The sequence below is a fragment of the Naegleria fowleri genome (genome assembly GCF_008403515.1).
Source record: "Naegleria fowleri strain ATCC 30894 chromosome Unknown tig26, whole genome shotgun sequence".
NCBI classification, from domain to species: Eukaryota; Heterolobosea; class Eutetramitea; order Acrasida; family Naegleriidae; genus Naegleria; species Naegleria fowleri.
Genome location: NW_025407958.1, coordinates 36,194 through 48,819, shown reverse-complemented (window position 1 = coordinate 48,819; position 12,626 = coordinate 36,194). Strand labels below are relative to the sequence as shown.

Genomic DNA, 12,626 nt, shown 5'->3' with positions numbered 1-12,626 from the left:
ATTCATCTCCAGAGAGAGAGGAACGTGTGGAGAGACTTTGAGAAGAAGCAATGACTCCAGAGGAATTAATTTTAGAAAGGTCCGTTGGAGTGGGATGTTTTACGGAAAGAGAGAAAGAGGTATTGTTGGTGTTGGAAGGAATGTTGCCCATTCGTTTTGTGTGTGATTCGTTCGTTGAAAATTATTTTTTAAACATGACATTTGACGTTTACCTTGCTGAGACAAAAGGAAACTCAAGGTCTCAAATTCGATGAATAGACATTCTTCTAGTGGTATTCTTCTTTCATTGGCACTTGAATCCAATGGAAAATGTAAACGCTGGTCTGCATTGACCATCTTCAAGAATTTTACAATTTCTGAAAGATGCATTTCCAAATGTAGAATTCACAAAATCATTCATCAAAATCCAAATGTACAAGAAAGAGAACTCACGAACTGTTCAAGAAGAAAAAAATTCTTGTCATTTCATCATCCTTGTGTGTGTGGTTGTTGTTGAACCTCTATTATAGATCCCCCGATATTAATCATTTAATAATTCGTTCGCTCATTCTCTCATAATCATCATTCGAACGTTCATACCATATTCATAGATATTCAAAATGAAAATTTCGGATCAACCAATTCATTCGTTAACATCGGCAAATGAATCTCCTCCACAATGTATTATACAAGAGGATGATCCAACAACAACAAGGAGGATGATGATGAATGATGATGATATCACATTGAATCAAGAAGATGATGAACAAGCCTTTCAACAACAACATGACAACGATCCGCGTTCATCATCATCATCCTCTTTTAAAATTCATACTTTGGGAGATTTCAAACAAGCTCTCTTACAACATATCAGACAGGAATGTCCAGCCGTTGTTTCTCCTCCTCATCATCATCAGTTTCGTTCCGATCTTAAGGATGAGGGTGAAGAGGAAGACGAGGATGAAAAGGCTTCTTCTTCTTGTCGTTGTCCGACACCTTATTTGTTTTTTCGGAAGAAAAAATAAGAGGAATTTATTTGTTTGGATCTCAAACGTATCAATGTAAGAAGAAAGTTGAGAAAAGAAATCAGGATGAGAAGGAGGAGCATGAGGAGGAGAGAGTACTCAGAGTATTAAGTAATGATCGGAAGAGTGAATTGAGATATTTGGCTTCCTCGGATTTTGATGTTTTATTGGTTTGTGATGATTTGTATTCGACGGATAGTTCTTTGGGATCGTATTCGAGTGAAAAACAATTTAAATGGGAAACTGGTTTAAGTTTGGATTTTGTGGAGGGCAATGAAACAAATTTTTGGAATTTGATATTTCATTCTATAATACTTGCTATTTTATTTCATACATGAATTATCATCAACCTGTGTTCATTCAGAGTGTTACAAACAAATATTGGGAAGATGTGTTTGTGGTATTTGAAGATGATAAGATGAAATATTTCAGAAGCACGTGGTGTGACTGGAACATGTCCATCCCACGACTCAAAGTTGCATTTTCAACAGAGCTCGATTATTGCATGGAAAAAGCACATCGATTTTGGAACATGACAATAGGAGAGACCGATGAACTGAAATACAATGATAATTATAATAGATATACATTGAATAGAACAACGGAAGAGTTGAAGAAAACTTCGAAAAAAAACATTGCTCATGGTTTACGAAAACTGAGGTTTGCCTATCAGTATTTGGAAAATGGAAAAATCATTCACTTACAAGAATGGAATGCATTAGCACAAGAGGTATTCGACAAAACTAAATACTACTATGAGTGGATGCAATTCGAAGACACTTACAAACCTATTTATGAAGAAAAAAGCTGCAATTTCAAACCGTGTGTGAAAATATAATAGGAGTTGCGGAGCGTTTACTCACTAACTATGATGACAATGTTTCACTAGCATTCTTGTCATTCCTCAACAGTTACTGCTCAAAAGATAATCAAGAGGGAAGAAAGCGCGTACATGAATTCATGAACTCCACACAAGCATTGACACAAGAAGACCAAGAAACTGTTCAACACTCGGTGCTCTATCTTTTCAAAGACGTGCATTCCTTGACAAAATTATTCAATATTGATGTGTCACATTTTGATCCATCATGTGAAACAACAACTCCACAGCAAGTCGCTCAATGCACAACTTTTCAACTCTCTTTGAATCTCAACATGTTTTATTTAAATTATGATCGTAAAATAAGTAATGAAGTGTTGCAATGTGATGGTGCAATCATTGAGCTAATGTCTTCTCCACAACAATTCCGATTAGTATGCGCTCCGAGATGGTTTATTCCAGATATTCGAGACCAACCTGAAATTGCGATCAGTTGTCAATCCTTGTCATGCTTTAAACTACCCTATGGTGACAAAGTGAGTTTATTCTTCCATAAAAACGCTTGGACAATTGCCTGTTCAGAAATTGAACGAGCAAATTGGAAACGATGGGTATTGTTGGATAATGTTCCGTCCAATTCTGTGAATTCATGGAGAGATGATTTTTGGAACATTTGGAAGAATTTGAAAATGGAATTGCCTCCAGAAAATATGCAAGACAAAACATTTCATTTTGTGTGGAATAAGCATCAAGGCATTTCTTTGGTGTCCGTTCGTGTGAATCAGACATGTCAAATAATATCACATTCAGAAATGGTCTCGCTATGTGAAAAGTTGAATTGGAATGTTTTGGAACCAATGAAAGAATTGGAATTCTCAACTCTTTCATCCGGCAAGTTGTTTTGGAAGCAAGCACTTGAAAAAGTGCCTCATTAGATCCAACCATCTATGAAGGACTCATTTTCCATCACTCTGGAAGTGCCAATCATGCAACAAATGTGCCCATTCTTGAAGTGAAAACTCCAATTCATTATCTCATGCCCAAATTGAACATTGTCAACCATTTCTATTCTGGTACAGAAATTTTGAATTCGAGTGTGATTGAGAATCCTGATGACTCTTTGGTTCGATCGGATGTGAATGACATGGCACTCTTTCAAGCAGCAGTGATGCACTCTCAAGAATTGAACCCGAAAATTCAACAGGTCATTCAACAGAGAAATCCATTATTTTTGAATGTTTACAACCAATGGGTGGAACATCTCGCTCAATATGGCATGGAACGACCAATGATGACTGACCACATGGATACCAAGCAATATTTGAAAGAAAAGATCATTGCAGATATTTTGAAAATTGAGCCATTGGATCATGAAATGGTATTAGACATTATTTATGAAATGTAAAGAACATGTTGTTTTGGTCAATCAACCATTATATTGAAAATATTTAAAGTACAATTAAAATAATGGCAAATTTGATACTGATCTATCTTGGAATCACAGATTGCAATCACAACGAAGAAGAGGATGTGATTGTTCCAAACTATTTATTCGAAACATTTCAGCATGAATTGTTAAGGAGTAAAAAATTTATTCTCGAACTTCAACAGGAGGCAAATCTTCAACGGAAAAATGGACTCTGATCCGAATTGTGGAGGATAACAACTGTCCAACACGTTCTTTTGGATTTTACACTAAAAAAACGGCTATTAATTGCAAATCCTTGTTTTTGACCTTGGATGGTGAGCATCTGAAGAGTGTGAATATTTGCAAATGAGACTGAGAGGGAATTTGTTCTGCAACGTGTAATTTAATGTCTATGAAAATAATTTGGTTTAATATTTCATGTTCAGGTAATAATACAATGTTTCACAAGGTCATTAAACTGTTTTTACATTTAGTTATTTGAATTGGCCATGCTCGATTGTCGTTGCATCATTTCTCTGTATAAATTTGTATCTTTAAAAGTTTCAAATAAGTGAACCAGCATGGATGTTTCAATGTCACGAGCAATTTCATCAAATAAATCAATTGTGCAACCTTTTTCGTCAAGTTTCTTTTGCATGGCGTTAATCAACTTTTTGCTTGTATTGATCCTAAACATGGCATCTTCTTCAAGGAATGTAGCAATGATGTAATTTGCCTTCATTTCTTTTTCTGACAGTGTTCTCTCGGTGGGTGGAATTTGAATATCAATAGTTTCAATTGAGCTTTCAGTGTTAATATTTGATTCAAGGTTGTGTGATCTCTTGCACAGGATCTTATATTTAATCACTTGTTCCAAGAAGATGACCAATTCCAAACAAAAAATGTTACTCAAATAAGCTTTAAAATAGTTTCTCATAGTGGCATTTTCCAACACTTGTCTCACTGTCACTTGTTTGCTACTCATAATCGAAGAGGTCGAGTTTGTGGAAGAGCAACTGGATTTTCTTTTAGGGATCGATAAGCGATTCGTATGAGGCGCTTCATGAATGGTGGCGCTGCTGCTGTTTTTCTCAGCATGGTCATCATGACTAGTCTCTTTCTCTTCAGACAAACTTGACAATTGATGATTTTGTTGTTGTTGTCTCTGTTGAACATGTTCTTCACAACCAACAATGGCAACATGTTTTCTGGCAGCTCTAAATATTTCTTTCATGGTTGGGAATAATTTCATTAATTTTGGAATGTATTCTTCTGGAGAAGACTCTAAATGTGTGGATGTAATTTGTGAAGAAGATTCACTCTCTTCATTGTTTGTCAATGATTCGTTGTTGTGCATGGGTTCGTTCAAGTTTTTGGAATCTCTTCCCAATTTGAAGATAAAAGCTCCGTAGTCTGGTCTCTCCGTTAGACTCTTATAGAAATAACTCTGTTCAATCTCTCCATCTTTAACGAGATGCATACAAAAGAGAGACATCAATTCCATTTCTTTAATTTCTTTCAGGGATGGGAAGAACAATTTTCTCTTTTCTGTGATGAGCATTTTGATCATGGTTGGCATGGCCATACAATGTTTTACAATTCCTGCTTTTTCAACCATTAGTATTCTCTTCATGGGAGTCGAAATTTTACAATGCATTAATTGTGTATGTGAAATGAGCTTGGAAAAAGTGTTGACATCTTCCTGGTGACAAATGACAGGTATAATATTCATCAACAAGAACGAAGAGAGATAACCTTGCAACGCATTCAACGTCTTTTGACACAATGGGCATCCATACCACTTGATGACCACCAACAATAATCGATGATGAGCACTTAATTGAAGAACTGAGTGTCCGCTCGGATAAACAATCATTTCATCAAAGGTTTCCAAACGTGTCATGTTCACAGAAGATGATCCGCTCGATGCAGTAAAGAAAGAAGATGAAGATGAACAACAAGCATTCTCACAGACTTGTTGTTGGTTCATATTGTCGTCCATAGGCATTGGTTGTTTGTTTTCTTTTGAAGCGAATGAGAATCGAGGATTAGACATGAAATTTCTTCTCGAATGTCAAGGTAACAGCAATTCGGTGAAGAGAAGATGGTGAGGCAATTTTTGTGTGTGTGAATAATGATTCGGCAGTCTCAAGACTCATGGAGGATGGATTTTTAGGGGCATTTCACATGTGGAGGTGTGGGGTCATCGATTGCGGACAAGTGTGTGTGTGTTGATGAGACATACCTTAGAATCCCGTGCGCACGAGGTGCCCTATGAGCCATTGGACTCAAATTGGATGTTAGTGCTCGTTTATTTTTCTTTTTTAGGTTATACGCATTGAAGGTGTTGTTGGTGACTTGACTTATATTCATCTTCTATCATCATCAACGGATAAGAAACACACAGTTCTCGTATTTCTTATCCTGTAGCCTCATGTGTGTTTTTCTAACTTTCATCATAATGGTGTCATTCATGCCTTTTTTGAAATATTAGGAGGTCCTTCAGGATCGCAAGATGGTGCATTAGGAAGTCGATTCCTTTTTTTCATTTCTGGAAAGTGTGATGGCAAGAAAATGTGAAATAGGGTCATTTGGAGGGCTATACAATGACCTGTCATTTAGGGTTGCTTGATGGCATCAAGGATGAGACCAGCAGTGTCCATGACTGTATCCATACAGTAATTTTTAATTGGCAACACCAACCGTCAGTATCCAAAATAAGAAATCATAGACCATTCTACTGTAATGCAAGATGGTATTATTTTGAAAGAGGTGATCAAATGATGGTGCCGTGCCGAGTGCTCACTGTGACAAATTTGTCTTGATGTATATTCATCTTCCATCATGATCGAAAATGTGAGAGAGAGATCCATTCCTATCATGTGAGTTTTTCTGGTTCTCAACACCGAAAGAACAGTGACCGTTCACAATCCAAAATAAAAGTTCCCCAAACTCATTGATTGTATTCTGCGTGCCGAATGAGATCCTTAAATATCCATCTCGCAATCAGAGATAGTAATTTCTAAATTACGAGAGATGTTTTCTTTCAAGGAAAGTGTGTCACTGTAGCAGAAATCGAATGAAAATATGAAAAGGGTCAAATGCGAGAGAAGTCGCACAAAAACCCGTTAACACACAAAAAAGAAAACATGGACTCTTCTCCTCGTGATTCTGTTACAACCACCACCAATTCTGCCATCTCTCTAGGTCGCTCGAAAACCGATGAAGCGAATGTTGCCTTCGGAAACAAGAATGTCTCTTCGAGCACTGGTAATATGTCACATTTTCTTGGTCGCGCGCCAAAACATACATCTCTAACCAGTACTACTTCATCCAACGACGTTTCGCCATTTGTTGTTCGTATTTCCTCTCTTCAGGATTGTAAATCAAATCGTTCTCACTCCTCTTTGACCATAATGACAGATGACTCGAGCTCAGAAAGTGGAAACTCTAGAAATTCCTCATGTTCCAAATATATAAGAGAGAATGTTAAGGTGCCACTCGAAATGTTGGATTCCATGATTGTTCATCCGAGTGGTCATTCAGTGTTGCAACTCAGCGCCAAGCATCGTGTCATGTTGGTCTTTATCAAATGGTTTGGATGTCCATTGTGTCAAAGCGTCGTTGATGAGTTACAAAAGTACTTGTCGAGTTTTTTGCTGTTAAATATTGTTCCTGTGGCGTGTCATCAGGAAGATCCAGATAAATTCTCAAAATACATTGCACATACTCAAATCATGCATTGTTCCGTTACGAATGAAATGAAGAAAGGGTTTATGGTCCAGAGAGCTTCCTTACTTCGTCACGCCATGATGATGCCTACCTTATTTGCATATATGGCCAAACATAAGAAGAAATTCTTTCTTCCCTCTCGAAAGGAAATGAAACAGATGGACATGCTGTCTTCTTTTGGAATGTACATGGTTTTTAAGGGAGAGGTCTGTAATAGTTTCAGCTCTGAAAAGTTAAATGAAAGACCAGATTACGGAAGTTACATTTTCCAGCTCGAAGAAGAAGAGCTCTTGTTTAAGGAACAAACACCTGAAGAATTCATTCCTGATATGTTAAAACTATTTCCAACCATGAAAGAAATTTTGAGAAAAGTTAGAGTGGAAAGAACCATGAATGTCCCTAACCTCAATATTGAAAATATTGCAACTAATAACAATGTCGATACCGATCAAATCACGTTGAAGATGGTACTGGAAAATGCATCCATGAGAAGATTCTTCAAGGCATTCCTCGCCAACTCATTATGTTTGGAATCATTAATCTTCTATGAACAAGTGACACTATATAAGATATTGTGTGATCAAGAACAATACTTTGTGAACTCGCATTGTAAATTAACCAACCAATCAAATACAGCATCAAGAGGAGCTGTATCAATTCTTTCAGATATTGAAAATTATATGGAACTGAAAAGAAGAACTGAACAAAAGGCCAAGTATATCATCGAGACATTTCTAGAAGATCAATCCATGTTTCTGATCAACACGAGTAAGAAAATCATTTCGAGAGTGAAAACAACAATTGAAGATTGTGGCTATACAGAAGCGTTGTTTGATGAAATTGTGAAAGATCTTGTACAGAATGTTCTAAAGCACAATTTTGAAGAATTTGTCACTAGCAAAATATTTGAAGACATGAAAACTAGATTAAGAAATAAATAGTCATCTTATTTGTTGTGATCGTGTTTGGAGGTTATCTACAATGTTCATGAAATCTCTCTACTTACTAAAAGTTTATGCATAAGAAGCTGCCAATTTGGAGTTCAGCAGTTCTGCCATTGTTTTTCCTTTCTTGTGAATTCTTTTACCCTCCAAATAAAGCATAGCCTCAGCATACGTATCTGGTACTACCTTATAAACGATTGGGCATGTAAAAGCAAAGTGGAAAATATTGCATTGCAGCTTTTTGCCGCTTGGAGGATCGAGAACCCAAACTTCAACACGAATTTCTAAAGACTTGTCTCCAGCATAGACAATTTGAGAAGTGAATTCTACCACGCTTCCCACTTCTACAGGCTTCAAGAAAGAGTTTTCGTTCAATGCAAGGAACACAGGCCTGTGTTTGGTGTACATGTAAGCAGTAATAAATCCAATTTCATAAGCTTCTCTTAGCAAAAAACCTCCAAATATTTTACCGTGAATATTCCTATTGGTTGGATGCATGATCATAATGTTATTTTGTTTTGTCATGCTCATTGGTATGCATGCTTGTGGTTCTCCTCCGTCAAGAGATAAGTAATGAATGGCAGGACCATTTGATTCAGAATCGTGTGAAATATGAGGCTGCTTCATCTTTTGAAGGAAAATATCATGGATGAGCAGTCTCTCGTCGTCACTTGGAGGTTTTTTCATGAGACTTGATTCACTCATGGCTTTTCTTCTTGCTTGGTTCTCTTTTCCCATTTCAAAAAGAAACTTGTCCTCTTCAGTTTGTGGAATAATGGTATGAATTTTTGTGCTCTTATTGGTGGCCTTATCGAGAGCTACCATGACAAAATAGGCAACCATTACAAGCTCTTTCTGCTCATACGCAACTCCACTTGTAAATGTATTCTTGTATAATTGTGAATCATTGAGCGGAACGTCCTTCTTGATGCTATGCACTTCGATTCTAATTTCCATGCTTGATGTACCAGTGAACGTGACCTTACCAACAATTTCTAAATCGAAGAATGGAATGATTGGTTTTTGAAGTTCAATTCGATCGATGGCAGCCGTCACTATGGTGAGTGGCCGTCTTTTATCAAAGCCGTCCGAATGTTTATAGGCTACTTCTCCAGCCACAGCATCCAAATCCTCCAAAAGTCTTCCAATACGCAATCCATTAAAAGCATTGGTATAGATGTCTCTCAGTTTTGAATCGGTAGAGAATGGCAGCTTAATGATGACCTCACTTTCGGAAGGAGTTTTTTCTCCAACTTCAAAAGTAGCTTTTTGTTCAGGGCTTACTTCTCCCGAGGATTCCAACATTTCACCCATATGTTCCTGTTGTTGTTGAGAAAGATATCTTCTCTCAAATCTGTGCTTATTCAAAAAGTAATCAAGACTGAAATATATTTCATTCATTTCAAAAATTAATGATGGAATGATTCAAAATCAAATGTAAAAGATGAATAATCAATCATAAAAAGTTAACAAAAACATACTCTTTGGCAACTCTAACAGAAGGATTTTGTGATGATTCCGTTGTGGGAGAGGACGACGAGGCTTGCACATTCTTCTCATTTCTCGTTATCATTTGTTGATGATAATTTTGCAAATGATTATGATTGCTTGTCATCCGAGAGGTCATGGAGGCTTCCTTCTTGATCAATGAATGAGTTTTGAGAAGCTTATGACAGCTCTCCCAAAGCAACGATGAAGTTTTTCGCATTTTTAATATTCTGAAATTTGTTTTCTTGATGATTGTCAGATCTTGATATCTTTGGTGAGTTATATTGAACACAATTCATGCATTCAATCAAGAAAGATTTAAGCATTTTCTTCATCTTGGAACTCTTCATACTCGTCTTGGGCGTCCTGACTTTGATCAGTGGCTTTGTCCACTTGATTCAGTTTTGCAAGTTTTTCTCGTCGTCTCATTTCAGATCGAGAAATAAACTCCAAATCGGTGCATTCAAGCATCTTTTTGACGGTATTTAAATCTTTTTGAGATATTTTCACACATTGATCTTTGAGAAGGGAATGTAGACTAGTTTGTTCTTTCTTATTGATGATAAGCAAGTTGAGAATGAATGAAGGTTCATTGGAAAGAATAGATCTTGCAACGGTGGTAAAATTTTTCATAGGAATATCTTCATAGCCCACATTGGGAAAATCTTTTTCTAATTCTTGTTGAATGGCGTGTGTGTAATTTTGTATCTTTTCAACATAGTTATTAAAATAATTAATGAGTTTGTCATTGAAATCTCGTAAACGAACTCTGTCCTCTTCGCTCCTTACAAATCCAATAATATCGTCTACCTTAGATTCCAGTACATAATTCCACATGGCTGCTTCTTTGAGCTCTCCCTTAGAAAATTTCACAATATATCTAATATCAACAAGCTGTAAAGAACTTACCTTACTAATGTATGCATTTGTTTTGTGAATATCAGAATACCACATAGACTTAACTTTAAACATCCATCCACTATTCAATACTAATACATAGCCTTCAATCCCTCTTTCATTTCTAATTGCTTTCAATAGTTCCTCAATATCGCCATTGGAAGCTGCTGTTAGGACTTTCTGATTGGAACATTCTTTAACACATTCAATGTCATAAAAATCAGCGCTTTCTTTGACTTGTTGGTAGGGGAGAAAATTACCATTCACAGTATGTCGAATTGCTAAAAGAGATAGGAATGGCTTGTCTCCATAATCAATCACAATTTTGTGATCTTTTGAGAAAAACTCAAAAAGAGGAGTGTACCCTCTGTTCATCCAATAAATACAAAATCTAATGAAGTTCTGAGTTGCAGGTGGTAATTTGAGGAATTGATCTTGCTGAACAATAGCTTCTTCATCAATTTTAAAAACTAAAAATTCCTCTTCTTCTGGTGAAAGTTCTTTTAACATCAACGGGAGTTGTGGTATATTTTTCAAATGATCGCGAAGAATTACCTTAATATCTTCTGTTTGGTTTGCATTGTTATTTCTTTGTGAACACTCATCACCTAATTGATATATCAATTCTTCCATTCCAATCACAATAGAATTGGTGTGAGATAATTTGGTCCTCATTCTCACTTTGAATGAAGTGTACTCTCGTCTAGCATTTCCATGATCAATCAATGCTGTTGCATAATTGTTCTTTGAAAGTGAGACAATCGCATGTTCTTCATCGCTAGAGACACATCTCTCAATAATGGGTGAACACAAACTTCCATCCAACTTTTCCAGCAACACATATGGAGGATCTCCACCCTGATTGTGATGTTGTTCCAGAGCTTTCTTCAATAAATATTCAACTCTCTTCTTGGAAGATTCCTCAAACTCATCAATATTGAAAAATTTAGGCATGGTTCTGGACATAATTTTCTTTGTTTCATCATCAAAGGCTAAACCTCGGACTTCTCTCCGCAACATTCTTCGATGATACTCATTCGGATTCTTTGAAAATAATTCTTGTAATTGATCAAATCCCGAATATTGAAATACGGGAGGAAATAATTTAGAGCTCACATTTTCATAGGATGCATAAATGAAAGGAGCTCGATGATTGATCGTGATACAATTTTCAACACCCTTGATATTTTCTTCAATTTGAGAGAGATGCGTGAGTTTGGGATAGTGTAGGATGTCCATGTCATGGAAGGATGGATGAATCGAGCAAGAGGAAGAAATCATTTTTTTTTGAACTAGTGCAAAACGTTGATAATTGTAACGAATAGTGCAAATTCAGAAACTCATCGACTAAGTATAGTGTTTCGCCATTGTCGCCTTTGAAGGTTGTTGTTTTGTGCATACCCTGAATACAGGATAAAGAAGTGAATCAGTGATTCCATTGTTTATTGGAAATTAAAATAGTAAGAAAAAAAATGACTTCGCTCAACTTGGATAGCCTTCCTCCTTCCATCATGATGGCTGAAAGTCAACTCTTGGATCAAACGCCCCGATCTGCTGTTTCAAATCAATCATTTAGTAAGAAGAACAATTCAAGCAAAACATCAACCTTACCCGATAGCATTGATTTCGGAGTAGAACCAACCTCCGAAATTATTTTATCTGATGATGATTCCAATCATCACAACAACAACAATACGACGAAAAAGAGTGGCAAAAATGTAGAGGATGATGAAATGGAATTTCGATTTTCTCAATACCAAGATGATGACGACGAGGACCAACAGGAAAATACCACTTCCGATCAAGACCAACAACAAAATAATCAACTCTCACCTTCTTTGATCCCATCTTCTCAAGAGAGTAGTCCCAGTGTTAAACTAAGCTCTTCATCAAGCAAAAAGAAATCTAAAAAGAAAATAACTAATGATTACCCTTCCACACAAGAGCAAGCTGAATCGGATGATAATAATGAGTCACCAAAAACTAAAGAAACAACACCTAATTTTTCATTATCTGATAACGACAACATGGACTCTAAAAAGTATTCCCTTCGAAAAACTCCTGTTAGAAAATATCAAGAAACCAAACGTAAAAAACATCAATTGAAAAAACAAAAACAAGCAGTTCAAACAAGTGACGATGACTCAGTAGTTGAAAATGCCATGGACTCAAGCGATGGAATTCCTGATGAGGATATTGAGATAATGGAAGCAAACGCAAAGAAAAGAGAAGAAACAGAAGAGGAGCGCCAACAACGACTAGAATTGGAAAAACAGAAAAAACAAGAAGAACTGAAGCAAAGAAAAAAGAGATTAGAAGCATTATCAAATTCT

The 12,626-nt window shown here is 36.4% G+C and overlaps 8 protein-coding genes across 8 annotated transcripts in view; 4 read left to right on the top strand and 4 right to left on the bottom strand.

Moving 5' to 3' along the window:
* FDP41_001485 (uncharacterized protein) overlaps positions 1-151 on the bottom strand; it is a gene marked incomplete at both ends in the record, with an annotated part of 2,314 nt that extends 2,163 nt beyond the window's left edge. Inside the window, one exon of the mRNA XM_044704574.1 lies at positions 1-151. This exon is cut by the window's left edge and continues 234 nt beyond it. Coding sequence (XP_044564220.1) covers positions 1-151 — 151 coding nt within the window.
* A 1,307-nt stretch (positions 152-1,458) lies between these two features.
* FDP41_001484 (uncharacterized protein) lies at positions 1,459-2,759 on the top strand (the record flags this gene model as incomplete). Its single annotated transcript, XM_044704573.1, has 2 exons — positions 1,459-1,826; positions 1,916-2,759. The coding sequence occupies 2 exons, from the start codon at positions 1,459-1,461 to the stop codon at positions 2,757-2,759; spliced, it is 1,212 nt and encodes a 403-aa protein (XP_044564219.1).
* Positions 2,760-2,860: 101 nt separating this feature from the next.
* On the top strand, positions 2,861-3,229 carry FDP41_001483 (uncharacterized protein; the record flags this gene model as incomplete). The annotated part of the gene is made up of 1 exon (XM_044704572.1): positions 2,861-3,229. The coding sequence occupies one exon, from the start codon at positions 2,861-2,863 to the stop codon at positions 3,227-3,229; it is 369 nt and encodes a 122-aa protein (XP_044564218.1).
* A 493-nt stretch (positions 3,230-3,722) lies between these two features.
* On the bottom strand, positions 3,723-5,288 carry FDP41_001482 (uncharacterized protein; the record flags this gene model as incomplete). Its single annotated transcript, XM_044704571.1, has 1 exon — positions 3,723-5,288. The coding sequence occupies one exon, from the start codon at positions 5,286-5,288 to the stop codon at positions 3,723-3,725; it is 1,566 nt and encodes a 521-aa protein (XP_044564217.1).
* Positions 5,289-6,381: 1,093 nt separating this feature from the next.
* Positions 6,382-7,905, top strand: FDP41_001481 (uncharacterized protein; the record flags this gene model as incomplete). Its single annotated transcript, XM_044704570.1, has 1 exon — positions 6,382-7,905. One exon carries the CDS (start codon positions 6,382-6,384, stop codon positions 7,903-7,905), a length of 1,524 nt encoding a protein of 507 aa, XP_044564216.1.
* A 72-nt stretch (positions 7,906-7,977) lies between these two features.
* Positions 7,978-9,616, bottom strand: FDP41_001480 (uncharacterized protein; the record flags this gene model as incomplete). The annotated part of the gene is made up of 2 exons (XM_044704569.1): positions 7,978-9,289; positions 9,390-9,616. The coding sequence occupies 2 exons, from the start codon at positions 9,614-9,616 to the stop codon at positions 7,978-7,980; spliced, it is 1,539 nt and encodes a 512-aa protein (XP_044564215.1).
* A 98-nt stretch (positions 9,617-9,714) lies between these two features.
* On the bottom strand, positions 9,715-11,574 carry FDP41_001479 (uncharacterized protein; the record flags this gene model as incomplete). The annotated part of the gene is made up of 2 exons (XM_044704567.1): positions 9,715-10,254; positions 10,306-11,574. The coding sequence occupies 2 exons, from the start codon at positions 11,572-11,574 to the stop codon at positions 9,715-9,717; spliced, it is 1,809 nt and encodes a 602-aa protein (XP_044564214.1).
* Positions 11,575-11,765: 191 nt separating this feature from the next.
* The window catches only part of FDP41_001478 (uncharacterized protein), a gene marked incomplete at both ends in the record, with an annotated part of 2,660 nt that continues 1,799 nt past the window's right edge, over positions 11,766-12,626 (top strand). The window contains one exon of the mRNA XM_044704566.1: positions 11,766-12,440. Coding sequence (XP_044564213.1) covers positions 11,766-12,440 — 675 coding nt within the window. The remainder of the gene's footprint in view (positions 12,441-12,626) is intronic.